Here is a 25,830-nt window from a genome sequence, read left to right on the forward strand (position 1 = left end):
GCTTCAGTGCCAAGCATTTTCCTATGGGTGTTGCCCTTGGCTATGCCCACACTGTGAGTTACGAGCGTGATTCCCCTGCTTGTGCACACACGCCAGTGCTGGGCATTGTAGCCAGGATAGCACAGGGAGTGACAGCAGAGGCATGGCTGAGCAGTGCCAAGTGCAAACCCTCCTGAGACCAGTGGATATGCGCTTGCTGCTGCCCCTATGCGACTGTGTCTACGCTGCTGTTGGTACTCACACTAGCTCCAGGTGTGAGTCTGTATCTGAGCGGGGCAAATCACGCCCCATGCTCGTACTGTAGACATAGCCATGGTCTGAGCGCCCGTGCTAGGCAAAGGCTCCGTGTTGCCCACACCGCACCCTTGTTCAGCAGCCCTGTTCTTATGCTAGGCAGAGGCTGGATAACAGCTCAGAGCCCGCCGGAGGCAGTGTTACATTCTGAAAACCAGACACACCCCTGGCACCCAGCCCTCCCTTTGCTGGACAGTCCCCAGGCTACAGTGTTCAGGTCCCACCGCACTGGGCCTGGCGTCTGCTCTTACGTGTCCCTTGGTCTGAATAGGCTGCAACCTCCATCTGTTCCCCCCTCACAGAAATGGGACCCGCAGCCCAGCTGCCCCAGGCCCTGTGCTGACTGCCCAGTTTAAGCCCACCCTCTCCCAAGGCTCCAGCCATGTAGGCACTCGGGGTTTACCGTTCACCTCTTTCGGGACATGCTCTAGTGAAAGGTTTCAGAGTAACAGCCGTGTTAGTCTGTATTTGTAAAAAGAAAAGGAGTACTTGTGGCACCTTAGAGACTAACCAATTTATTTGAGCATAAGCTTTCGTGAGCTACATCGGATCCGATGAAGTGAGCTGTAACTCACAAAAGCTTATGCTCAAATAAATTGGTTAGTCTCTAAGGGGCCACACGTACTCCTTTTCTTTTTGCTCTAGTGAAAGCAGACAGTTCCCAAAGCAGACAGTTCACTCGTCCCTCCTGCACACCGCATCTCCTCCGAGTCACTCGCTGTCCCCCCGTGTGCAGAGAGTTTCCTTCTTCCATAGCAGGTCATGCAACTGCGTGGGACCTCTCTGCTTCAACATGCCCCTCTGTGCTTCCTTCCTAGCCACTGACCCAAACTTCCTGTGTCTCTGCGCGTTCCTCTGAGTTCCCCTCTTCAATTCCTCAGCCTTTGGAGGTTTTAATGGTTGTGGTTTCTTGGTTCCCTGGTTTCTTGGTTTCCCTTTCTGGGAAAATTCCTTGGCCTCAAACTCCAGCTCCACAGACAAATGTGGCCGGCTGGTTTCTCTGATTTCAGCCATCCCATTGTTCTGAGGTGCTCCCACTGGAATGGGAGCGATCCAGGCGTAACGAGCCTCCATTGTCCCTGGACTGGGAGATATTGTGGCACAGCCCTGTCAGCACATGGAGGATTCCACTTGCACGGAGGCATCCAATGTTACAGCAATTTCAAAGCATCAACCAGAATTCATAACTTGTACATAGAGAGATTCCCCCATGCCTGCGGTGGTATGTTCCTCATGCCAGGGTCCCACACTCTCTCCTCCCAGGCGAGCCATTGCATGATCCCCATTATTATTTAGTTTCTTTCGGGTAGGGAGAGGAGTCATTCAGGGTGTCAACATGTTAAACCCCATTGGGATGATGGGCTGAGCTGAAATGCATAAATTATAAGGTCCAAGGGGATCACTCTGATCATCTAGTCTAACCTTCTATGGCCTGTGTTATACAGGACTTCCAGGATTGCCAGCCCCACATGTTCAAAAATCATGATTCAGGCTCACCAAAAATCCTGAGATTATGTAAACATACTAGATGTGGGGTTCTTATTATTTGCCTTCTGCTTTTTGAGCCTGTAGGGTGCCCTGGGGTCACATTTTGGAGCTTTCTCCACAGCCACAAGGGCTAGAAACTTACTTTTTCTTTAAGAATGAAGGCTGAGGTCATCCCAGAACCACTTGACTCTAGGTGCTGGGGCTTTAAGGAAAACAATAATTATCATGAGACTCATGACTAAAACATGAGAGCTGGCAACACTGGACTTCCCTGAATTAATTTCGGTTTGAACTAGAGTATAACTGGGGGGAGGGGGGGGCCCATCATGCTAGAAGGTGTGAATGGCTACCATCACCTAGTACTTTGCTTTATAGTCGATTAACAGACCTATTTGAAGCTGATGAGTGTGCTAACCTGATGCAAAGGGTGCAGCGTGTTCACCATTTCCCCTGGTTTTCCGACTGTGACTAAAATCAATAGGGTTCTGTCCATGGATGCCTAGAACTTTCCCTGGAATTTTGGAATTGATCAGATGCAGTTGTCAGGAGTTCTCATGTTACAGATGCAGAAATGCCACCGAGATGAGCGTAGAACTTGCTTTACTTGGCCAGTTATAGAGTTTCAGGCCCCAATTTTCAGCCAGTGAAGACACAGAGGTGTATATGCAATTGCATACCTAACTTATGCATAATGCAGCTGCACACCTGGATCAGGTAGCTGCACACATATAACTAAGCAGATGTATTTGCGTATGCACTTTCCTAGTTTGCATGCAAAAGTGTCAAACACAGTTACCAATTAGGCATATTTTGTGCACACAGTATTCACCTAAACTATTAAAATCCAGCCCTCGCTGGTAAAGCAGAAATGTGTTTATATTTGTAGATGTGATTTTGTGTATTTGAAGTGCAGCTGAGGGCAGGATTAATTGTGGGTTAATATTTAACTCCGTTTTTGCAACACTAGTTCATTAGCATACAAAGTATAAGGGTTATTACGCAGCCCCACTTTCCTCCTGCAATGAATAGAGCAATGCTGCCTAGGAATCCAGACCAGGGATAATTAGATCTCTCCTGTTCAGTATGTCACAGCCTCAGCTATTAGGAGAACACATGAAATCCCTGGCTGATAAGAACATGTACAGTATGAAACGCTCCGCAATTTATATGTGGCTGGAGGACAAGTTAATGGGCTCAGATTATCCCCTGGCCTCTGGATTTGATCTATGGAGGCTATTGGAATGGGGTGTTTAATGCTTTGGGGTCTTCACGGTACATTTCACAGGAGAGGTGGAGAGACATAAGTGCTTCTTCAGTGAAATAGACATGATGAATTCACTGACTCCCTTTCGATGGAATGAAGTGGTCTGAATTGCCCTTGTCGAGGAGAGAGCAGTGTTTCATGCCAGCTACCTGGGTAAAGTGTTACCATGCTGGAGTCAAAAGCCATGCTTGCCCACCACCCATACACATCACTGTCACTTCCCTCTTAGCCTGTTCTTCCTTTCTTGGAAATTGGCCGGGACACTGGCTCCTAGCCTGAGTCAAACTGAGATTTCTCTGCGTCAGAGAGACCAGCCTGGTGGAATTCCCCTCCGTAGTGAGTGCGGTAAGAAGAGTGATTTCCTGTGCTGCTCGAGTTCCCCCACCCAACAGCCTCAAAACCAATTCATGCAAGCGAAAGCTTCCCCATGCGCCGTGTGATACAGAGTGAGCGTGCACGCAGAAATTAACAGTGAGGAGGCTCCTGTCTTCCATCACTAGCGCAAGCTTTGCCTGCAAACATTTATCCTCTGTGACAGTGGATTGATCCTAACCTGAAGTTTCACCCTCAAGCCCCCTGAAATGCACATCTGCCACGTCCCTAGGGGGCAGCACCATGGCAGCAGCAGATTCTGCAGGGCAAAACATTCAGGCTCCAAAGTGGTGCCTTTATTCAGTGTCTGTACAGTGGCTAGGATGTGCTAGGTACATCACAGCATAAAGCCAAGACCCCTGCCCCAGGCAGCTTGCAATCGAGATACACAATGCACCGAGATGCCAGACCAAGGTGGGAGGGATTCCACATTATTACTAAAAAGAACAGGAGGACTTGTGGCACCTTAGAGACTAACCAATTTATTTGAGCATAAGCTTTCGTGCGCTACAGTCCACTTCATCGGATGCATTCAGTGCAAAAGCTCATGCTCAAATAAACTGGTTAGTCTCTAAGGTGCCACAAGTACTCCTTTCCTTTTTGCGAAAACAGACTAACGCGGCTGCTACTCTGAAACCTGTCACATTATTACTATTTGCTTTTCCTAGTGCCCCATTTTTGTGACTCATAGGGGATTTGAAGCATTCTGGCCTGTGACACTTGCAGGGCAGTTGCCTCATTGCCAGGCAAATCCTTCAGGAAATCCTTTGGTCTTAGCTCTGCCCACAGGTACACCCATCCAAACCCACTGGCAATGTAGAGCCCAGTCCCATTGACATCAATAGAAAGCTCCCCTGGCCTTTGCTAAATAGAGGAGCTGGAGCAGGCCCTGGGGGGCAGGCAGGGGTACAGCTGACTCTCAGTGGGATTGGGTGGAGGTGCCAGATCAGGCCCACTCCATAAGGAGAGTGATCACTCTGGCTCAGCAGTGTCCCATGTACAATACCCATCCTGCTGAACAGATCAGAAACACTCCGGCTTGCCAGAGAGGTGGCAAGGGCTCCAGAAACATATCCCGTCTGCCTGGGCATCCATCCTAGGTAGGGTGACCAGACAGCAAGTATGAAAAGTTGGGACAGGGATGGGGGGGGGGGGTCATAGGAGCCTATATAAGAAAAAGACCCAAAAATCGGGACCGTTCCTATAAAATTGGGACATCTGGTCACCCTAGTCCTAGGGTCCACCTGCCTTGTAGGGCCGCTTCAGGCACTCCCTGCCTCAGCTTTCTCCTCCCAGGCGGGGCCCTTCAGCCTTCCCCACGCAGGCTTGATTTGGTGCCATGGCTCAGCCCTTCAGCCAAATCACTAAAACTTAACTCCTTTCACGTAACGAGAGCCCAGACCAACACAAAGTTCTTCCCCCTACTACCCAGCCTCCTGGGCTCCCGTGAAGTCTCTCTGTTCTGGGACAGAACGCTGACTCCCAGGCTAAACTTGCTCTCTGGGGTTCCTGCCCCACACTGAGTTCTCGGCCCTTCTGTGAGGCCCAGGAGTTCATCCTGCTGCCACCTGACCCAGGAGGAGTCTCACTCCCTTAGGGGAGGCAGCTAATGATGGCACAGGCAGGGCTGATTGAACAGGTCCCCTGGCACTTAAAGATGTTTCAAAGAAGCACTGAAGCCTACTGAAGTCCGGGGGTGGGGGTGTCTCTTGTTGGTCCATCCGCACGGTCCATTGCAGAGAGGCTCATTGCCCCTTCTCCACACTGCACAGGGTCAGGCCCAGTTAAACAGCATGGGGAGGCCCATTGCTAACCCAAGCACAATTAGCACCCATAGCTATGCACAGGGGCCCCGGAGAGCAGGCTGGGCAGGTCTCAGTGTCTCCAGAGCCCAGTGGTCTCTATAGCACCCCCAAAGCCAGATCAACAGAGCCCTGGAGTCTATGGCACATGGGGACAGATGGGGGAACACAAGGGTGTCAGTCAGCCTGGGCGTGCCATGGCTTATTCATTTCAATGATTTCCATTGAAATGAGCTGGTTGGGTTTCAGGAGCCCCACACCTGCCCCCTCAGACCTCAGGCTACTTTCTCTTACTCAGAACTGAAAAGCATCTAGCCAGGCCCGTGTCAGGCAGAGACGTGAAATGGCACTTCCCTGCTAGGCACCAGCGGGACACGAGCCTTTGGCCTCTCGGTTGCTGGTGATGACTAAAATGTGCCACTCTGAGGGCTGGAGCAGGGCTCCCTGGAATGGCAGCATCTGGCTCCCCAGTAAGGACAGAACAAACACCCCAAGGAAAACTACAGCCCCAGCCCCCAAAGGCCAGCAACCGCCCTGGCAGGCTCCTTCCAGCCTTTCCAACAAACAGAACCCGCGATTGAGCCTCTCACCTGCAGCCTCTCCAGGGAGAGTCCAGTCCTGGGACATGCCAGGTCTTCTGGCTTTGTTCCTGTCCAGTCCCCTTCCCCTCTGAGCAAGCTCTTCCCTCGCTTCCATCCTGTTCCTGGTTAAATGCCCACCAGCTGAAAGCTTTCTCACACCAAATGGCAAGTAACAGGTTCCAGGCCAGGCCCTGCTGGGAATTAACCCCTTGTTTCCCTGCTCCAGCAGGGGTCAGCGCACCCTGTCACGGGGCTGTGCCAAATGAGTCTGGTGGGGCTCTGACAAATTTCTATGGGCCAAAGTGTCCACCTCACACAAACCAGCATCAGAACCAGCACTAAGTGGTGATGGTGTTGCTCAAGGACTGAATGGGCCAGCGAGTCTTACCGAAAATGATGAGGGCTGTGAAGTGCCAGGGCAGACAGACATCCTTGGACCATTTAACAGAGCTGGAAATAGAGATTCAGCTGAAAGCAAGGAGAAGGACTTGGAAACATGAGGGTACGGGGCAAGAACAACGTAAACTGCAAGCTGTAGCCAGTACTTCATAACAAATTACCTTCCTGTCTGACGAGGTATTTCTCACCCACGGGTCATTTCTCGCAGCACTGTTCTAGTTCCAGAAGCTAGGACTCAACTTTCATGAGACAGCGCCGGCTGGTCAAGTCACTCCTCTGTAACTGAAACCACCTGGGCCATTTCCGGTGCTCTTACACAATCACAACTATTGTCTCTTAGCCCAGGTAGCCCCCTCCAGCTAGAACTCTCGTAGGGTTCATTTGTCTTTGTAAACCCTCCAGCCTGCATCTTGCTGAGACAGTAAATACAGGCTGTCTCATCGGGTGCTCACTGTTCCCATGTTGATTGGGTCAGCTCTCAGCCTCCCTCTCGTCAGGTGACAGGTTGCATTCCCAGTGGATTTGGAACATAATATTCTAGTGTTATGTAAAAAGAAAAGGAGGACTAGTGGCACCTTAGAGACTAACCAATTTATTTGAGCATAAGCTTTCGTGAGCTACAGCTCACTTCATCGGGTGCATTCAGTGGAAAATTTTCCACTTTTTCCTGTTCTTTTTCCGAATACAGACTAACACGGCTGCTACTCTGATACGTGTTATGTGGCTCTCAAACTGTTTCCCTCTAGCAAACCTCTTGCAATGCCCAGGACTTAGCTTTAGGCAGAGACCCCACATGTCCTCCCTTGGGTGGAATATTTAGAAGATGGCTGGACATGGAGCAATATACCCACCTGGGCATGGCTGTGTCACACTAGCTACATCGAGCTAAAAACTACAGGGCTCTCTCACTGTGCAATGTTCTGCTTCTGGCCATGAAGACACAGCCAATGCCATACGCTGGCCCGGCCCAGCACTGGTCATCTTCCAGCTCCTGAACGTATTTCCATTACCAACACATTAGTAACGGGCAAACAGGCCTGACCTTCAGAGCTTGTCCATGCCCATGGCTCAGCGGGAGGCTCCTTCCGTTATTATCCAGTTACTAGCTGGAAATGGCTCAATGATTCACGTCAGCGAATTACCAGCTATAGCCCCAAATGCACCCGTCTCTTGGTAACTTGCTTGACAGTGACAAGGTCACCTTTTTATTTATAGATTTTGCTCCATTGTTTCCCATTTTGAAACCGCAGTTACAGCCTCAGGCTAGGGGGCGGGGGAGCAAGACAACTCCGAAGGTGACAGGGATGAACGGTAGCTTTACAATGAGCGGCTGGTGACTGACACAGGGCCAAACCAGCTGCATTTTCCTTACTGCATAGAAAATGAAAAAAATGAAAAAGCTGATTGTTCACAGGAGAAGACCAATAATAACCCAGCACCTCTGGCTTTCAGCCTCAGCAAGGAGCTGCAGGAAATACAGGGAAACCTGGACCCAGGCAACAAGCTAACAAGCTAATGGACCGAGCTAACATCGTGGGTGCTAGAACCTAGGCCCTGACCCAGGGGTCGCTGTCTGGCTAGTGACAGCCCCAGGGCCAGATTAAGACCTTTAGAGGCCCTAAGCACTGAAAAGATTATGGTGCCCCCCTCATATATAATTCAAAATAAAAACAATGCTATACCGTAAAATAAAATTTTATTTTTCGAAATGGCACAAAACTTACAAGTATGCTGAAATTAAACAGCTTCTTTCTAGATTTTCTGATTGCAAAATTCTGGATAAGTTCATCGAAACTGATTCGACGAAGCATGTCCGCTTCCATACACAATAGGGAAAGTGAATCAAGTCTGCCCTGACACATTGTTGTTCTCTGAGCGTTTTTTGTTCTTTTCAGCTGAGAAAAAGAGCATTCTGCAGAGAGCTTAGTAATCATCAATGTTAGAAAAATACGTCATGCAATCTCTACATTTGGAAATACACATTGTATTCCGCCTTTCAATATTGTGCCATGAAGATCAGTGTGACTGAATTTCATTTTTCCTGTTTCATTAAACTTTGCACGCACATGACAGTGGAACTGCCGCACTTCTCCACAGAGATTCATGTTCAAGTCAGCAGAGTCTGAGTCAACGAGCTTTTGGGAACCTTGTGAATATTGTTCGTCAGATAAGTCCATATTGTTTAGAAAAGAAAATCTACTTGATACTTCTTTGTACACTTCACCTCTCCTCTTCATATGAGCTTCAAGCGTATCAATTGTTGTGTACTAAGTAGATATGCAAAATTTGTCTCTAGGATTCAGTGCTGTTTCTGTTGCACTGCTATCATTTGCTTGTTTTTTTCCTGATTCGCTTGCGGGACTGGGCTTCTTTGTAGTTAGTATCAGGCAAGACATCTTTTGATAGGTCTTCAAATCTTTCAAAATCATTCCTCAAATGCATTTGATGCAGTGAGCTGTAGCTTATGCTCAAATAAATTGGTTAGTCTCTGAGATGCCACAAGTCCTCCTGTTCTTTTTGCGAACACAGACTGACACGGCTGCTCCTCTGAATTCCTCAAAGTGTGTAAGGGGTCTCCTAATGATTGACAGAGGTCTGCACACCTTTTCAGATCCAATTCTTTTTCTTGGAGAGCTTGACTTGTGTGGTAAAAGAGAACAGAAAAACGGGGGAGGAGTGTGTAGTGCAGTGTAAGGAAGTCTAACAAAGTTCTGATTTTTCCATGATGATTACTTCGATGCTTGTTTTGAAATATCAAATATCAATTTTTTTCAAAAAAAGTCTCACTTTTTTTCCTGCCCCCTGCTTTGCTGGTGCCCTAAGTAGGTGCTTAGTCTGCCTATTGGGTAATCCAGCCCTGGCCAGCCCCATGCCACCTGAGGGAGAACAATCCCCATCCCAGTCCCCTGGAGGTTGGAGGCCCCTGTTCCACGGTCCCGGGAAAGCGGGGTGCTCCTTGACCCATGTTACTTGGGGATGGGGGGTCCAGCCCCTTATCCCCTGGGCCGTGGGGCTCCAGCCCCTTAGTCCTTACACAAAACCGAAAGCAGCCCCCGCAGGAAAGAGAAAGTGAAATCGCTCCGGCGCAGCTCTTTCGCTTTCGTCCTGCCTGCTCCGGGGACACAGCTCGTGTCTGCACCCCGTGGGCGCTTCACCCCGCGCCCGCCTGGCTCCGCAGCTCCCGCGGGCATCGGCCAGCGCGCAGGGCAGGGCCTGGGGCAGCCGAGCAGCCCTCGGGCCGCCGGCTGAAGCCGGGTGGTCGCGGGCGGAGCCGCGCGAGCAGAGAGCGGGGCCCGGAGCCGGTGTCCAGGCCGGGCGCTTTGGGGTCCCGCGGAGAGCCCCGGGCGCAGCGCCCTGGCGGGCAGAGGCGCAGGGCCCCGGCGCTAGGCAGGGTCCGGCTGGCGAGGGCCGCCCACATGGCGGAGACAGGGAGCCACATGCGGCTCAAGGAATGGCTTATCGCCCAGATCGACAGCGGCAGGTACCCGGGGCTGCGCTGGGAGAACCGCGAGAAAACCATCTTCCGCATCCCCTGGAAACACGCCGCCAAGCAGGACTATCGCCAGCAGCAGGACGCGGCGCTCTTCAAGGTAGCGGGCGGGCACCTGGGGCGGCGGGCAGGAGCCCCGGGGCCGGCGGGGGGCCGCGCTGCAGGTCCCCCGGGGAAAGAGATCGGAGCCTGCAGCCAGGCTCTGGGGCGTGGGGTGAATCGCGGCTGCTCCCCTCCTCCCTTCCCTCCATCAGCTCCAGCGCCCCCCTTCTCTGCCTCTCCCAGCCCCGGCTCTCTGCCACCGCCCCAGCCCTCCTGCCATCCACACCCTGGCCGGCACCACCGCAGCCCCTCGGACTGGGCGCTGGTGCCCCTCTCTCAAAGGCTGTTCCTGGAGGCCTGGCAGCATGCACCTGCGCCGTGCTAGGCACCTGCTAAGCTGTGACCTGCCTGGTCATGGGCCTGCCCAGAAGAGTCTCGCGGGGGGGGGGGGGCACCTCCCGTGGTTGCAGGGTGAAGCGCGGGGCAGCTTTTGCCCGTTTCCTTGCATTGCAGGCCTGGGCTGTCTACAAGGGGAAGTACCAGGAAGGAACAAAGGCAGACCCCTCCACCTGGAAAACCCGCCTCCGGTGCGCCCTGAACAAAAGCACCGATTTTCAGGAGGTCCCCGAAAGAAGCCAGCTGGACATCTCAGAGCCGTACAAAGTGTACCAGATCCTATCGGATGGAGCCAGAGACCCCGGTATGGCGTCCCTGGGACCTCGGTAGGGAGGTTGCCTCTTCCAACTTGAGATGGAGCCACAGTCTTGTTCCTTTTCGGGAAGCATTTCCCACCCCTCCTGTTCCACAAACCCAGAGTCACTCTTCCCTACGCTGGTCCCTTCCCAATAACCCTCCTCTGCCAGGATCCAGTCTGCCCTGGGGAAATTAGTTTGTTTCCAGATAGCACCCAGGTCTGGGCCTGAGGGATGGGAACTGTTAAACGCCAAATGGGACATTCTTATCCCCAGCACCACACGGGAGGTAGGCAGGGCAGTACCCATGCTGGTGCATGGCCGTGTTCGGAAGGAAATAACCTCCAGCAGCAAACCCTCCCTACCACTGGGGTGGGCTTTGGCAGAGGGAATGTGTCCTGATTCTACAGCACGGCTCTTCCGATCGCTCAGCATCCCCTGGAGCCGGCTGTGGGAAGACGGAGCGTGTCCAGGTTACGAGGAGCATGCCCGTAGCTCAGCAATGCCAAGCACTTAGCAGACAGAATACGTTCACATTGCAGGAAACTTCGTCCCGCAGCTTTTCGGGGCTCATTCGAGGTCGCTTGGAGCTGGGGAAGTGCTGGGTTTGATTTCCTCCAGGCAATTCCTGGAGCCACAATTTGCAGTGAAAGGAAGGGCATAAAGTCGTGTTCTTCTGGGCAGTGATCCCAGGGAGGGCAAGTATTCTCGCAGCAGCTCTGTTGCTCTCAGGCGAGTAACAGATTTCATGTTCTCTCTGCAGAGAAGGAAGGCAGCCTGGAGTCCCCTCCCCCAGAAGAACAGCAGGCAAGCCAGCCCCCAGCCCCAGGGGACCCGGAGATGGGAGTTAACTGCGGGCCAGACAAGGTGCGAGTGGGTTGAGGTTATCATCTGCACTGACCTTTCTCTTGTCCAGTCCTCTTTCCTCCTTTCGTCTGCCCCACAGAGAACATGGGTTCCAGGTTTGATAACAAGTCTTGGTATTTTACGGGTGTCCCCACGCAGGTCTCTGGCTACTTTCATTTCATGATACTTTGTACCTGTCTAGTTCCCTTTATCCAAGGATCTCAAAGAGCTTTACAAACATCTAGCTGAGAGCCTTGCAGCACTGCTTTGAGGTAGGCAAGGACTGTCATCATTTTACACATGGGAAACTGAGGCATGGACAGCAGGGAAGTGATTTGTCCAGAGAACCTGGAATGGAACTCAGGTCACCTGGTTCCCAGGTCTTTGCTTGACTCCTCCCTTCGTCCTGTTCTCATGGGTTCTGTTCTCTTCCTCCCAGACTAGCATGTCCTCGGGTTTGGAAGAGGATGGGAAGAAGGATCTGATGGAGACCTGCCAGACTTCTCCAGTCCCGCTGGTCTCCCACTTACCAAGCCATCCGGCAGACTGGGGTAAGGAAGGGGACTTGTCCATTCCCAGCCTCTCATCTCTTTACCAGTACCCATGAGAGCAGTTGCTAAAGATGTTATTTTTGATTTTTTAAAGATTAGTTTCACTCATTTCTTATTCACTCCCCTCACTGCTTCTGACCAGGGATGGTCCTGAGCCTTAAAGTCTGGGCCCAAACTCCTCCAGGGCTTGGGGTGGCTTCTGATACCCTCTAGTTCCCCAGTGATTACAGGAATCCCCTACTCTTTTTCAGAGTTCCCTTTAATTGAGTGAGTTCTGTCACTATGAGACATGGGCACAGACCAGAACCTGCGATCCAAGTACCCCTGCACTTTGGGTCCGGATCTGAAACCATGGTAGCTCTGCCCATCTCTGTAACTATATTCCAGCCAGGATGCTAGCTACACTAACAGATGATGCCTCAACTCAGAGCTAAATTGGTTCACTTTACTCAGTGCTTCTTGTCAGCAGTCTGGGAAAGAAACATACCCTCGGCCAGTCCCTGCACTGACTTGGGTTATTAGTTATAGCCGTGGTTCTCAGCCTTTCTAGACTCCTGTACCCCTTTCAGGAGGCTGATTTGTCTTGCACAGCCCCAAGTTTCACCTCGCTTAAATCTACTTTCTTACAAAATCAGACATAAAATACAAAAGGGTCACACTAGTACTGAAAAAGTGCTGACTTTCTCTTTGTTGCCATAGAATTATAAAATAAATCAATGGGAATATAAATACCATACGTACATTTCACTTATTCAGTGATACTTGAGCCTTGAGTTTTTCACTTGTGAGCCTTGTCTGAAGCCCAAGACCCACTACCTGGGGCTGAAGCATGTAACTTAGCTTCACAGGCCCCCCAGTGCTATGAGGCCCCAGGCAATTGCCCTGCTTGCTACCTCCTAATGCTGGCCCTGTACTTCCGACCCCTGGTTGAGAGCCACTGCGTTACAGCACATGCTGGGTAACACTTGCTGTGGTGCACAATTTCGGCAGCATATGCAGGCATCGCTCGCTGACATGCACTGCCTCGGACACAGCTGCTCTGCAGTGAAGAGCAGCGGAGTTACAAGGAACTGGGTAGTTTGTTGGCCAGAACCTGGAAACCTGCTTTTGATCAGTTTACTTCAAGGGGCTTTTAAGAGTTTCCTGAGCAGCGAGCAAAGGGCTGTCAGCCTGGCTGGGTTTCCAGCTCCCGATTCAGAGCCTCTGTGGGAGTGTGTCTAATGAGTGGAGCTCAAGAACACAGGCAGGACTCCTGGGTTCTGTTCCCAGCTTGGCCACTAACTCACTCTTTGACTTTGGCCAAGTTACTTAGTCACCTCTTGGTGCCTCATTCCACTCCTCCATATAACGAGTGCAACTGGACTTCGTGACAGGGCGCTCAGGGCCCTGATCCAGCCCTGTTTGGCAAGTGCTTTGAGCTCCGTGGATGAAGGGCACAATATTTTCTGTTGTTAGTCTCCTTCAGCTGCCTGTGGGAGCCATATAATCAACCTGCTGGCTGCTGTCAGAAATGCCGGGTGCATGCAGACAGAGCAGCCCCATGCTCCGTAGATCTCGGGAACATACATGGCTGAGGAAAGTACAGCAGGGGTGGGAGAGGAAGAACAGGGAGGGAGTTACAGGCGTGGGCGTTTGTTGCCCAGTTGCCTAACAGACCGAACATCTAAATCCTGCTCTCCCTCTCCCAGCCAGACACTTACTCTGTTCTGTGGGGCTGCACGGGTGGGAGAGAGAAGAGATTTGACACAAATCTATGGAAACATGGGCCATTCTGAGCACTGCTCCGCTGCTCCCCAGATGGCTTTTCCTGCCGGGCATAGAGACTGCCAGAGAGGAGCTCACCAGTTCTCAGGCTCTCTGCCCCCACCCTTGGGAAAAGCCGGGGCACCCAATAACAAGTGCTGTGCTCATGAGAAACTCCCCTGCTCTCTGGAGGCAAAGAGAGGGCATTGGACTGACTGCCCCAGGCCCGTCTCTGAGAGTGGATAACTTGGCAAGCTCGGTTTCTGTTTTGTTCCTAGGGTATCAGGTGAAAGGGGTTTTCTGTGGCTGGAGCCCAACACATGCTCGCTTTCTGCAGAGCCCACAGCTGGGTGATCCCAACTCCAATCACGTCCCCACTGCAGACATCAACAACTCAGGTAGAGGAGGGGAGGGGGGCAGCCCAGGATCTCCCCCTCTGCTGCACAGGGGAGGGAGGCAGAGAGGGAGACCCTGGCCCTATTGAAATCATTGACTTCAGTGAGGCCAGAATTTCACCCACCACTGGGATTCTGGGGCTCGGGGTCTCCAGACCGTCGGGAACTGAAGTGCCCTCCTGCAGTTTGGGTGCTGAGGTTCTGTGGGGCTCTGCCATAGGGATCCCAGTCCTGGCTGGAGAGACGTGCACACACCTACCAGGGCTCCAGCATGGACATGGGATCAAGGGCTGACCCCTGGCTTTCTGTCCCTTCCGAGGCACATTCTGGTTTTTCAATTAAGCATGTTCACACAGGGGAATTAGGGGCTTGCCCTTCATTTTCCCCTTCCCCCAACACAAACACCGAGCAGCAGCTCGCAACCCTGGGGATGCTCTAACTTACCAGATGGTCCCTGCAGCAGCCCAGAATCGGGAAGGGAGTGTAAATCCCGCTCTGCCTGGCTTTGCCTTCGCGTGGGGGCGGGTGTTCACATCCGGGGCAAGCTGGGCCCGGCTGGGTTTCCTGCCAACTGGACTTGCCCCTCACAGCACCAGGTGCTTGCCGTTCCAGCTAACGGTGCCTAAGCTCCGAGGCCTGGCCCACGTCTGGGAGGGGCTGGCCCCAGCACTGACATCCCTCCTCCCCTCCACAACACCTCCTGGCCTAACTCTAGGCAGGCAGCCGGCAGGTCTCCCGCTCCACCCTCCACTGCTGCAAGCTCCCCCCAGGAGCAACACCCAACTCAGCTGGGGGCAGGGCCCCGACCTGCTCCGTGGTTCAGGGCAGCGCTGGGCACGTGGTCCCAGCTCCTCGCAGCACAGCATACTGACCGCTCCCCTCCAGCGGGCTGGGGCGGTTTGCTGCTGAGGCGGCATGGAGCAGGGGATGTTAACCGGCGCTCTAGAGCCCTGCAGCACTGGGCTGCCTTCCAGCCCCGTCCATGCCTCCAGGTGGTTCCCTGGGATTGCTGCCGGGAGGTCGCTCGGCTCTGTCTGAGCCGGGGAGCTGGGCCCAGGGCCATCAGTGGCCGAGGGGCCTGTTCAGTGCCCTGGCTATGACTGAGTGTCAGTGACCCAGATACTGGGTTCCTGCGACCCACTGGCCCCCAACTTTCATCCATTGTCCCTGGGAGCTTCCCTACTTCCTGACCCCTCTTCCCTCCCCCACTCCCCCAGATTGCTGGCTGCATGTCCGCCTCTACTACCGCGACGTGCTGGTGAAGGAGTTCACCACCCGCACTGCTGAGGGCTGCCGCATCACCTACCGCCTGGTGCCGGCTGACAACGAGCGGCTCTACGGCCCATCCTCCATGGAGCAGATCCAGTTCCCCTCTCCCCGCCCGCTGACCGGCGACAGCAGGATGGCGGGCGTGACGGGCGTCTTGGAACGGCTTCTCCCCCACCTGGACCGGGGCGTCCTCTTGTGGGTGGCCCCCGAAGGCGTCTTCATGAAGCGGCAGTGCCAGGGCAGGGTATACTGGAACGGGCCCATGGCGCCTCACAGCAACCGACCCAACAAGCTGGAGCGGGAGAAAACCTACAAGCTCCTGGACACCCAGCAGTTCCTGCAGCGTACGTGCCCGTTCAGCGTGCCCGGGGGCAGCTCAAGGGCATGGCAGTGACGTGCTCGGGGAGGCTGGGAGACCTGGGCAAAGGGCATGGGGAAGAGAGGAGCATACAGCCCACCTCGTCCTGCCCTAGTCACTGGGCACTTGCTCTTTGCCTCAGTGACCAGGGCCTGGGAGGCGCTTGTTCGCTAGTACGTTACAGAACAGGGAATATGGGACTGAACTGGCTGGAATGTCTGTGCCTGGCGAGCCTGTGCTGGGTTGAATCAGAGCCACTCAGCTGTGTCTTATGTGCCCTGCTCTGCCAGCAGCATTTCTCCTTGGGCTCCAGTGCTAAGAGCCCGTGTTTGAGGAGCAGGAGTTCTCGCTCTGTGCTGGGCCGGGGAGATCTGAGTTGCCTTGCGATGCACTGGAGTGACCTAAAAAGGAGGACTTGTGGCACCTTAGAGACGAACCCATTTATTTAAGCATAAGCTTTCGTGAGCTACAGCTCACTTCATCGGATGCATCCGTGAGCTGTAGCTCACGAAAGCTTATGCTTAAATAAGTTGGTTAGTGTCTAAGGTGCCCCAAGTCCTTTTGTTCTTTTTGCGGATACAGACTAACACGGCTGCTACTCTGAAACCTGTAGTGACCTGGGAGGTCAAAGCTTTCGGACAGGATGAACCAGTATGACCCACGGGTTTCTTCCCGCTGAGACCCCCATTTGGGAGTTGTAAGGAGCCCGCTGGCTCTACGGCCCAGGGAGAGGACTAGCATGAGTCCCACCCCTGCTGCTGTCTCCCTCCCTCCCTCGAAGAGATCCATGCCTTCCCCCTGAGGACTGTGCATGACCCAGTGAAATCTCTCTGTGCCCCAAGATCCAGTGACCTTGCAGGGTCCTCCCCCGGTGCAGACCTTTGGACTGTCGTGTCTCCATCAGCCCCCTGGGCAGGGTCTGCCCAGCCCCCGGCTGCGTGTGCCAGGCTATTGAGAGCGCGCCAAGTCATGGCTGGAAATGCTTGTGGGTTTCAGAACTACGGAGCTACCTGAGTTGTGGGGAGCCCATGCCCCAGTATCAGATCCGCCTGTGCTTCGGAGAGGAGTATCCCCCCACCCCGAGCCAGAACTTTCAGAAGCTCATCATGGCCCATGTGAGTATCTGGGGCAGCCGTGGGGGTTCTGCTGGACTTGGCTGGCTGTTTGTCCGGGGTCTGTCACATGGCCCCTGTGACCTCCAGGGTGGGGCACAAGCCCATACTTTCATTTTCTCCTGCTCTGCCCTGAGGCCCCGCCCTTGCTCCGCCTCTTCCTGCCTTGGCTCCACCTCCCAGGTCTCCACCCCGCCCGCCCACCTCTAGCTCCTCTCCACCCCTCTCCCGGGCACCGCCTGCCAGCCGCTCACTGATCAGTGACCAGCCCTGGGGCCACAGAGCCACTGTGGCTGGTGGGTGCTGAGCACCCCCTATGTTTTCCCATGGTGCTTGAGCTCCGGAGTCGGCGCCTCTGTGGGGGAGGAACATGGGCTGCCAGTTCTCTCCTTCGGGCTCCCTCTCGTCAGCTCTTTACTAACCAAGTCTCCACGGCTGTCCCCCATTGCCCTGAGCGGCGGGTTGTAAATCGAAAAGGAGGACTTGTGGCACCTTAGAGACTAACCAATGTAATTGAGCATAAGCTTTCATGAGCTACAGCTCACTTCATCGGATGCATGCCGTGGAAAATACAGTGGGGAGATTTATATACACAGAGAACATGAAACAATGGGTGTTACCGTACACACTGTAAGTGATCAGGTAAGGTGAGCTATTACCAGCAGGAGAGAAAAAAAACCTTTTGTAGTGATAATCAAGGTGGGCCATTTCCAGCTGTTGACAAGAACTGTGAGGAACAGTGGGGGGTGGGAAATAAACATGAGGAAATAGTTTTACTTTGTAAATCATGCTCCTGAGCCCTGGAACAAAGCAGGGTAGAGCGGCACCCGGCAGCTCCGACACAGGCTGCTGCAGGGCATGCTGGCTGGCTGGAGAGGAAGCCTGAGTTCCGGCCGCCCAGAGGTTTCGTAGACCCCAGCACACCGTGCGCTGGGCATGCAGGAGTGCACAGTCAGCTCGCCAGGTCGGTGCGTGCTAGAAGGAGGCAGCCACTGAGTGCCGGGGAGTGAGGGAGGTGACCGGGGTGTGCTGCAGGGCCTGTCTGCCTGCAATGACCCAACTGCGCCCTTGCATTGCAGGTTGAGCCCGTGTTTGCACGGGAGCTCTTCCTTCATGCCCAGCGCATGGGGCCACTGTCACAGCGCGACTCCTCACAGCTGCATGCCACTGATGCTTCCAGCCACATCACCCAGATCCTGAAACAGCTGTGCCAGCCCTGAGCCCCTGGTAGAGGAAGACGTGCCTCGACCCCACTCACACTCGAGCTCGTGTAGCGTGGAAAAGATCGTGCCCACCTCACACCCCCCCCACTAGCCCTGTCTCTAATGGAGGCCCTCTAACCCGGGAGTAGCCTTGCATAACACAGCATGGAGCGACCCAGCCAGCCTCTGCACATAAGGACTAGAGCCTGGGATAGATCGACAGCGGTAACCCTGGAATCGGCCCTGTAGAGCTATTGGCATTAGCCCCTCTCTGGGGGGAGCATGATCTTTATCCGGAGCTCAGGCATGGGGACGTCAGCCCAGACTAATGTGTGGCAGGATAGCTGTGACATTGCTCTGCTGGAATACGACACGGGATTTGGGACATGGCGGGTTACGCTGATACAGAAGAAGTGTTGATTTTTGTACCCTGGCAACTGTGATTTTATGTCTCTGGTTGAAGCAGGGTGATGGTTAGTTCTGTGACCCTAGAAACCTGCCCTTCCGAAATGGCTGTGAATAAAACCGCTCTGGGTCAGTAGCACAGAGCTCAGGGCAGGACAGTGGGTTCAGAGCAGCTGATGACAATAAAGTAAAACAGAGACAGTAAAACTTACTTCTATTCCCCCACCCCGGGCTGGGGAGCAATAGCTCCAAACTGAATCTAGGGCCCAGTAGCCCCTGCTGGTGCCACAGGGAAGGTGCGTTCAGCCCCGAGCAGCTGCACTGAAATTCCCTGCTGAAGGCACTGGCTGATCAGGAGAGGGAGTTCCCCGCAGTGGCTTTGCGGCTGGTAGGTGCCATCTAGCGGAGAGCAGGCAGGAGCAGCTGGGCCACAGCAGCCATTAGCTCAGGGTCTGAGGAGAGGTTAAAGTGAGGGCTCATTCCCCAGGGGATCACAGGCCTGGCTCTCCCAGCTGGGAGATGAGTGCGCTCTCTTGGCCTGCCTCTGCCAGGTTCCTGGGATCAATGCCGGGGTGGCCTAGGGCTCCTCTTCGCCACCTGGGGACATGGCCTGAAGAAACTTTCTGAGGTGCCCTGTGCCCAGTTGGGTGGTTCAGTGCCCAGCTCCTGGGATGGCTCCATCCTCTGTGGTGAGAGGCTGGCGTCGGCGCATGGATTGGGCCTGGAAGCTGTGAATTCCTGATGTCTAACCCCAGCCCTGGTAGTGACTGTGTGCCCTTGAGTGTGTCACATCCCTGCTCCGTGCCTCAGTTTCCCCCTCTGTAACAAGGGGACATTACTGCCTCCCCGATCACTGGGTTGATTGGACGCCCTTTGCAAAGCGCTTTGAAAACGGGCACAGGATCCTTACTGGCTGAGCCTGCTGCAGGGACTCCTCCTCCCAGGCAAGGTCACAGGCATGTCAAAGCCCCAGCTGCAAGCCCAAGGGCAGCACCAGAGGAGCCGGTTCCCCCCCCAGTGTATTTCAGCTTTGCTCTTGGGTTGGCCAAGAGGGGCACAGAGCAGGGGCTAGACAGGGGAGGGGGACGCGCCGGCTCAAGCCTGAGTGTAGCCTAGGCAGCACGCTTGGCTTCACCTCAGCAGACGCCTCTTGGCTTGCAACAGCCAGCATGTGAATTTGAGAGTGGAGGTTTGCAGAGAAGGGTCCTCCCCCTTCCCCCACATGGCCTTGGGGAGACTTTCTGGGGAGGGGGCGGGCAGCGGGGGTGACGAGCAGCTCACAAGGGAGCACCCCTTCCTCCTCCTGCCTTGGGTAAGCAGCACTCACCCCCTCTGCAGTGAGAGCGCCCCCTCCTGTTTTCATCAACTTCAACCCTGAGGGAGCTCTGCGAGCTCCTGGCTCTGCCCTGGATTGCTCGTGTCCTTTCCCAGGGGAGCGAAGGCGCCTTGGCCCCTGGCCCTGCTGTACAACCCGGAGGCAGAGCAGCGGCTTGCTGGGCTCGTTGCATTCCAGGCCAAGTCTTAACACGCTGCCTGTGGGGCAGCCCTCGTCCCTGTCCTGCACGCCTGGCCTCCCTCTCTATCCGGGCTCCCGCTCACCTTCGCTTCAGCTCCCCCGGCCACGCTGTCACGGAGTCCCCGGGCGATGCTCTGGAACTGCTCCCCATGAAGCCAGGCAGGACTCTGGGGAAGTCTCCTCTCTGGGAGCAGCCTGTCTTCAGGACACACAGCTCACCCGGCTCCCACCTTCCTGGGTCTGACCTCGGAGCCTTCAGCCTCCTCTGCCCCTCCGTGTGCTTCCCACAGCAAGTCCGCTCAGGCGGGGTCCTGGGGAAGCCAGAGGGTCCTGCCCCACAACTCCGCAGTCAGACGTGACTCTCAGCCAGCCAGTAAAACAGAGGTTTATTAGACGACAGGAACATGGTCTAAAACAGAGCTTGTAGGTGCAGAGAACAGGACCCCTCAGCTGGGTCCATTTTGGGGGGCAGTGAGCCAGACAACCACGTCTGCCCTTCACTCCATGTCCCAGCCAACCCCAAACTGAAACTCCCTCCAGCCCCTCCTCCTCTGGGCTTTGTCCCTTTCCCAGGCCAGGAGGTCACTGGATTCCTTTGTTCTCCAACCCTTCAGCTCTCACCTTGCAGCGGGGAAGGGCCCAGGCCATCAGTGGCCAGGAAACAGGGTGTCAGCCATTCTCTGTGTCCAGACCCCTGCACACACCTGCCCTCTAGGGCTCTGCAGTGATCATACACCCTTACCCCACCACCTAGATACTTAAGAACTGCCTAGGGGAAACTGAGGCACCCCACACTATTCAGAGGAAACATTAAGAACAGTCCCACTTCGTCACACACGCGTCACCTGCTGTCCTACTCACATGCCTCCCCTCCAACCTCTCCGTCCTACCACTCGCTCATTCTCCAGCCTACCCACAAGGCACTGCACTCGTTCCCCCGTCCCTTCTCCTTTGACTGCCAGGCACCAGCCGCACAGCGGTGGGGTTAGCTGGGCCCTGGACAGGACCTGGCCCAACACCAGGGAAATGCTAGAAAAGTCAGGAATGTGTGACCGCAAGAGCTTGCCCTGAGATTCACTCCCTGGGAGAGGCTGTCACTGACTCCTTCCACAAGAGTGCCCAGAGATGGGCACAGCTGTGCTTGCAGGGCTGAGCCTGTCAGAGGGTGGGAGGCCCCCAGATGCTACCCCACGGGTAGAGTCTCGTGGTGAGCACAGCGAGGAGACCCTGTGGAGAGTAAATCAGGGAAAACGAGAAGCATAAACCTCAGGAAACAGCTGGGTGAGCAACAGAGAGAGAAAACCCCACTGCACCAGGGTGCCCAGTGCCAGCCGGGCGCATCCCCGGTGCTGACTCCCTGCTGTTAAATCACCAGCGCTCCTTGCAAAGGGGTCTCTGGGCAGTGGGCATGCTCCCCCGAAGGGCTCCAAAGCCAGGGCCTGGGCTACCGGACACGAGAACCAGACTGCCCTGGGGACAGCACCTGGCCCAGAGCGAGGCCGGGACTGGCTGCAGAGAGCAGCCACTTGGGTTAGTGAGGTGGGAGGGAGCCAGGCCTCAGAAACAGGGATTGGGAGGCAGCATGGCCTAGTGGATTGAGCACAACTGAGTCCCAGTCTAGGGTCAAGTCCTGGCTCTGCCACTGGCCTGCTGGGTTCCCTTGGGCAAATCACTGCACTGCCCACTGCGTCATTTCCCCACTCCATCTGTAAAATGGGGATAATGATACTTCAGTAGTTATCCTTTGTAAAGTCTACCCAGGGAAGGGCTCAATGCTACTGTTATTAATATCCCAAGTCTCCGCCAGAGGGAGCCAGGAGCCTAGAGGAGTTTATTCTGCCAGGACAAACTAGCTCCTTCTTACCAAGGGCGCCAGTGACCTCAGCAGCCCGGTGCATGGTGACACTCTGCCTACCCCACACCTGCAGCCTCCCCCTACCCTGCCTTACCTTGATCTCAGGTGCCACCTCCCAGGCACAGAAAAACAGGCCACTGGCCATGCCCCCTCACACCCAACCTGACCTTCCCTCCCCCCACAGCACTGCTCCAGAAGCCTGACCCCACTGTCCACAAGCCCCACCCCTGGGCAATGGGTCTACCTCACCCCAAACCGGTCCCCAGCCCCTGGACCCGGGTGTGCCCACCGCTGCAATGCACGTGGCCAGCTGCCAAGTTACCTCTGTGTGTAACAAAAAACCTGGCACGCCACGTCCCCCGACTGGCAAGCGGCTTGGGCACAGAAAAACCAGCCAGGCTGGTCAAAAACCAGCCAGGTGACTGCCAGCTCTGCACCCCCTTCCTCCTCCCCTTGGGGATCCCCTAAAAAACCCAAAGTCTCCCCACACCATTCTCTTCCCTCCCCAAGTCTCCCTTGCCGGGGGGGGGGGAGCAGGCAGGGGGCACTGGACATTAAACATTCGCTAACAAAGCCAGTTTACGTAGCTGGGGAGAGCAAATGGGTGAGCAGATCCCCAGGAGATCTGAGACCCCCAGAAAAGATGGGGTGAAGGGAGATAAAGAGCCCTAAGATCCCTCGAAAGAGGGAGTGTGAGTGAGGGTCAGAGACTGGGATGAACAGAGAGAACACGGGCACAAAACCCAGGCTGCCTTGCCCCAGGGCTCCCCCGAGAACAGAAAGCCTGGTACTGAGCTACCACCTCCCTCCCTCCCTGTCCCTTCCACACCCCTTGCTTCCCACCCACTCTGTCTGGGAACAGCAGTACTGAGTGCGCCAGATCGGCCAGCAGCCTGGTTGTGTTTCCTCCCAGCCGCCTGGCTCAGGAACCTCGGAGAACGAACAGGAGATGGATTATCAGCTCTCACTGCCCCTCGCTCCGCCCTAGGTGGCCCCCATGCCGCTCTGGGCAAGAGGAGGGACTTTCCGCCCCCTTTCGCCTTTTTCAGAGGCGGGAGGCTGGGCTGCAGTGGAGTTTTAACTGAGTTGGAACCGGGTTTCCACAGGAGTCGGAGCTGGGAGTTCGCAGCGGCCAGCTGCTCTGGACGGGACGGGACGGGAGGGATCCCTGCCCGGGAAGGATGCAATTGGAGTATCCCATCCCTGCCTCCTCTCTGCGCATCCTGCCTTCTGTCTGTGACCAAGGAGGCTGCGGCAACCTGGGGATGGTGCTAGCTCCATGCCCCAGCTCTGAGCCACCCCAGAGCAGTGGGCCGAGTGCGGGCAGCGGGGCCCCCACCCAGATGGGCGAGGCGACCAAGCCCCCCTACAGCTACATTGCACTCATCACCATGGCCATCCAGAGCACCCCGGAGAAGAGGATCACCCTGAACGGCATCTACCGGTACATCATGGGCCGCTTCACCTTCTACCGGGACAACAAGCAGGGCTGGCAGAATAGCATCCGCCACAACCTGTCGCTCAACGAGTGTTTCGTCAAGGTGCCCCGGGACGACAAGAAACCCGGCAAGGGCAACTACTGGACCCTGGACCCCGACTGCTACAACATGTTCGAGAACGGCAGCTTCCTGCGCCGCCGGCGCCGGTTCACCAGGAAGCACGGCCTGCGGGAGGCGCCGGAGGGCGAGGCGGAGGGGGCGCGGAAGAAACCGCCCAAGTACCGGGCCCGGCAGCACCCCCAGCCCTTGGCCCTCTTGGCCGAGGAGATCAAGACAGAGAGCAACTACTCCTCCCTTGCTCCCGCCAGCCAGGTGCTCAGCTCGTGCGGGGGGCAGACGGGCGTGAGACAGGCGCTGACCTTGGAGGTCCACGTGGGTACCAAGGAGTGTGGCCAGGGCAGCAAGGAGCCCAGCATCCATTGCCCAGAGCAGCCAGGCCAGGCCAGCCTGCTGACCCCTAGGAAATACCTGCAGAAACCCAGGCAGGCGTGTCTGTACCCGCTGGAGGGGCCGGAGCCCAAACCCCAGCTCTTTGAGAAGCAGCCCTGCTACCCAGGCCTCGAGGGGCGCCTGCTGGAGACCCAGGGGCAAGAGAGCCCCCGGCTGAAGGAGACTGTCTTTGGGGGGCTTCAGCCCCCCATCCAGCTAGCTCAGCCCCCATACACTGCCCCGGGGGAGCGAGTGACCCAACAGCTCCCCCAGCTGACCAGGGACATCAAGGAACCGCCTCAAGCCACACCAGCCCTGACTGTGTCTCCCGACAGTGAACAGGAGGGTAAGGAGTCTGGGGCGTGCACCATTGGGCTGTCCCAGCCATTCAGCCAGGTGGCCCCCGTGTTCCCAGCCCTGCTGGGGCCCAGCAAGCCCTCGCTGCCCTGCAGCCGGCAGCCTTCGCCAACCTGCTTCCCCTCCTTCGAAGGCGACAGCTATATCAAGCCGACACTGCCCGTCTTCAGCTCCTTCGGCTGCTCGGGCTCTGACACATTGGGCGGGAACTACCAGTGCCGGGTGCAGGCGCTGAGCTTCTGCATGAACGAGAGGGCGTGCAACTCGGCCCTGGAGCACCTCTTGACATCGTCACCGAGCACAGCTCCCGTGACCCCCATCCAGCCGCCCCCCTTCAGACCCGCCGTCCAGCTGCAGGGGGAGCAGAAGGAGTCGTGGGGTGGGAGCCCGTTCTCCCTGCCAGGAGGGAATGGTTACCAGCTGGGACTCCCCCACTGTCTTTACAGGACACCTGGCATGTTCTTCTTTGAGTGACAGGCCCTGCCCAGGACAGACTGTGCCCTCACAGCCTCTCTTGCCACCCACGGCTGTGCCCAGGACTCCCCTGGCCACTCCACCTGCCCTTTGGAGAGCTGACGCCAAGGAAGGGCCTCTCCATGTAAGTTATTCTCTCCTACTGCTTCCTGCCCAGTGGTGACTGCCTGATGGAGCTAAGAGGGACCCTGGCTCCCAGGAGAAATCACTTTGGGTACCATACCACCTGCTGCCAGCATCCTTTTGCCATGGCTGTTATCCCACGAAACTAGAACCCTGCATGGGAGACAGGGGCTGAATGGAACTGTGTCCTGGCTTGTGGAATAAAACACATCCCCCAACTGCGTCTCGCCTCGGTGTCTCTGCCTCGGCGGCCCGGGAGCATCATGCGAAGGACAGGTGGGACTGAAGAGGTGGAGGTGGGGGGAGAAGGTGCTGCTTGGGGTCAGCTGGTTCTCCCATGCCCTGCACCCTGACTTGTCATTTACACCTCTTGGCACCAGCAGTGTTCTCCACTCACCCCTGCAGGAGCATGGCACGGGGACCCAGCCCCAGGGGCTTTACTGGCCTCTCTAAAGCAGAGTGTTAAAGGGACGCACGTGGTTTGTACTGTAAGAAGGTTTCTGCCGTCGGCTCTCTGTGCTGCAGTGGGGCTTACACACCAGGGTAGACACCTCAGAGTCACATGGGGCCTCGGGCGGTTGTTCCTTAGAGGGAGGAGTGCAGGCTGCTGGGTGAAACCTAGGTCATGAGCTGCTGAATTCAAATCCCCGCTCGCCACTGAGGAGTCTAGGCCCAGCGCTAAGGCCGGTGGCCCAGATTTTCCAGCATGACTAGTGCTGTTGGCCTAAATGGAGACACTGTAAAGATGCCGATGTTGGGAGGGTGGCGGGTGCTCTGCAGCTCCAGGAAACCAGGCACCTGCGAGGTGGCTCAAGCTGGGCACCCAGCGATGATGGGATGTAAAATCAATGGGCACCTTTGGAAAAGTGCCTGCCCATCTCAGCATGGCTGAGACCACCTCTGTAAAACAGGGACACGGACACGTGCGTCTCGGGGACTTGCAAGGCCCAGCGCTGTGGCCGTGCCCACCCCAGACACAGGCAGAGTAGGCTGGTGTTTGTGTTGCACTCGCCGAGGGGCAGAAAGGGCGTCCTAACAATGATTTTGAATCAAATAATGAACTAAGCCATGAAGGGCAAAGCTCGCTGCAGCCACCCACCTGGAAGTGCCCCTTATGGCAATAGCGCTTTCTGGGGCAGCACATGGCTTCCTCTGCACCCGGGGGATAGCGGGGAGGAATCCTACTTCCTTTAGCTGGTTCCACTTTCAGCTGGCAGAAGCCATGTTGCCCCTTCCTCCCGGGCAGGGCTGCTGGGAGGGGCCACAACCACC

The 25,830-nt window shown here is 55.7% G+C and overlaps 2 protein-coding genes across 3 annotated transcripts in view; one reads left to right on the forward strand and one right to left on the reverse strand.

Moving 5' to 3' along the window:
* Positions 1 to 14,690, reverse strand: part of TTLL9 (tubulin tyrosine ligase like 9) — a 74,659-nt gene extending 59,969 nt beyond the window's left edge. For both annotated transcript variants that reach the window (XM_073308726.1, XM_073308720.1), the window contains exon 1: positions 14,404 to 14,690. The gene's annotated coding sequence lies outside the window, so the exon portion shown is untranslated. The remainder of the gene's footprint in view (positions 1 to 14,403) is intronic.
* On the forward strand, positions 9,289 to 24,779 carry LOC140896705 (uncharacterized). The gene is made up of 8 exons (XM_073308709.1): positions 9,289 to 9,790; positions 10,246 to 10,432; positions 11,188 to 11,291; positions 11,710 to 11,821; positions 13,843 to 13,962; positions 15,177 to 15,572; positions 16,583 to 16,701; positions 22,783 to 24,779. Exons 1-8 carry the CDS (start codon positions 9,617 to 9,619, stop codon positions 24,433 to 24,435), a joined length of 2,865 nt encoding a protein of 954 aa, XP_073164810.1. The 5' UTR covers positions 9,289 to 9,616; the 3' UTR covers positions 24,436 to 24,779.
* The last annotated feature ends 1,051 nt before the right edge of the window (positions 24,780 to 25,830 follow it).

This window comes from Lepidochelys kempii, chromosome 13, assembly GCF_965140265.1.
Source record: "Lepidochelys kempii isolate rLepKem1 chromosome 13, rLepKem1.hap2, whole genome shotgun sequence".
Lineage (NCBI taxonomy): Eukaryota > Metazoa > Chordata > Testudines > Cheloniidae > Lepidochelys > Lepidochelys kempii.

Excerpts from the sequence above, each read along its gene's own strand:
- LOC140896705 (XM_073308709.1), top strand. The coding sequence starts at position 9,617 with ATGGCGGAGACAGGGAGCCACATGCGGCTCAAGGAATGGCTTATCGCC. Across the intron at positions 13,963-15,176 it reads TGCAGACATCAACAACTCAG|ATTGCTGGCTGCATGTCCGC; the intron begins GTAGAGGAGGGG and ends CCACTCCCCCAG. Across the intron at positions 15,573-16,582 it reads CACCCAGCAGTTCCTGCAGC|AACTACGGAGCTACCTGAGT; the intron begins GTACGTGCCCGT and ends TGTGGGTTTCAG.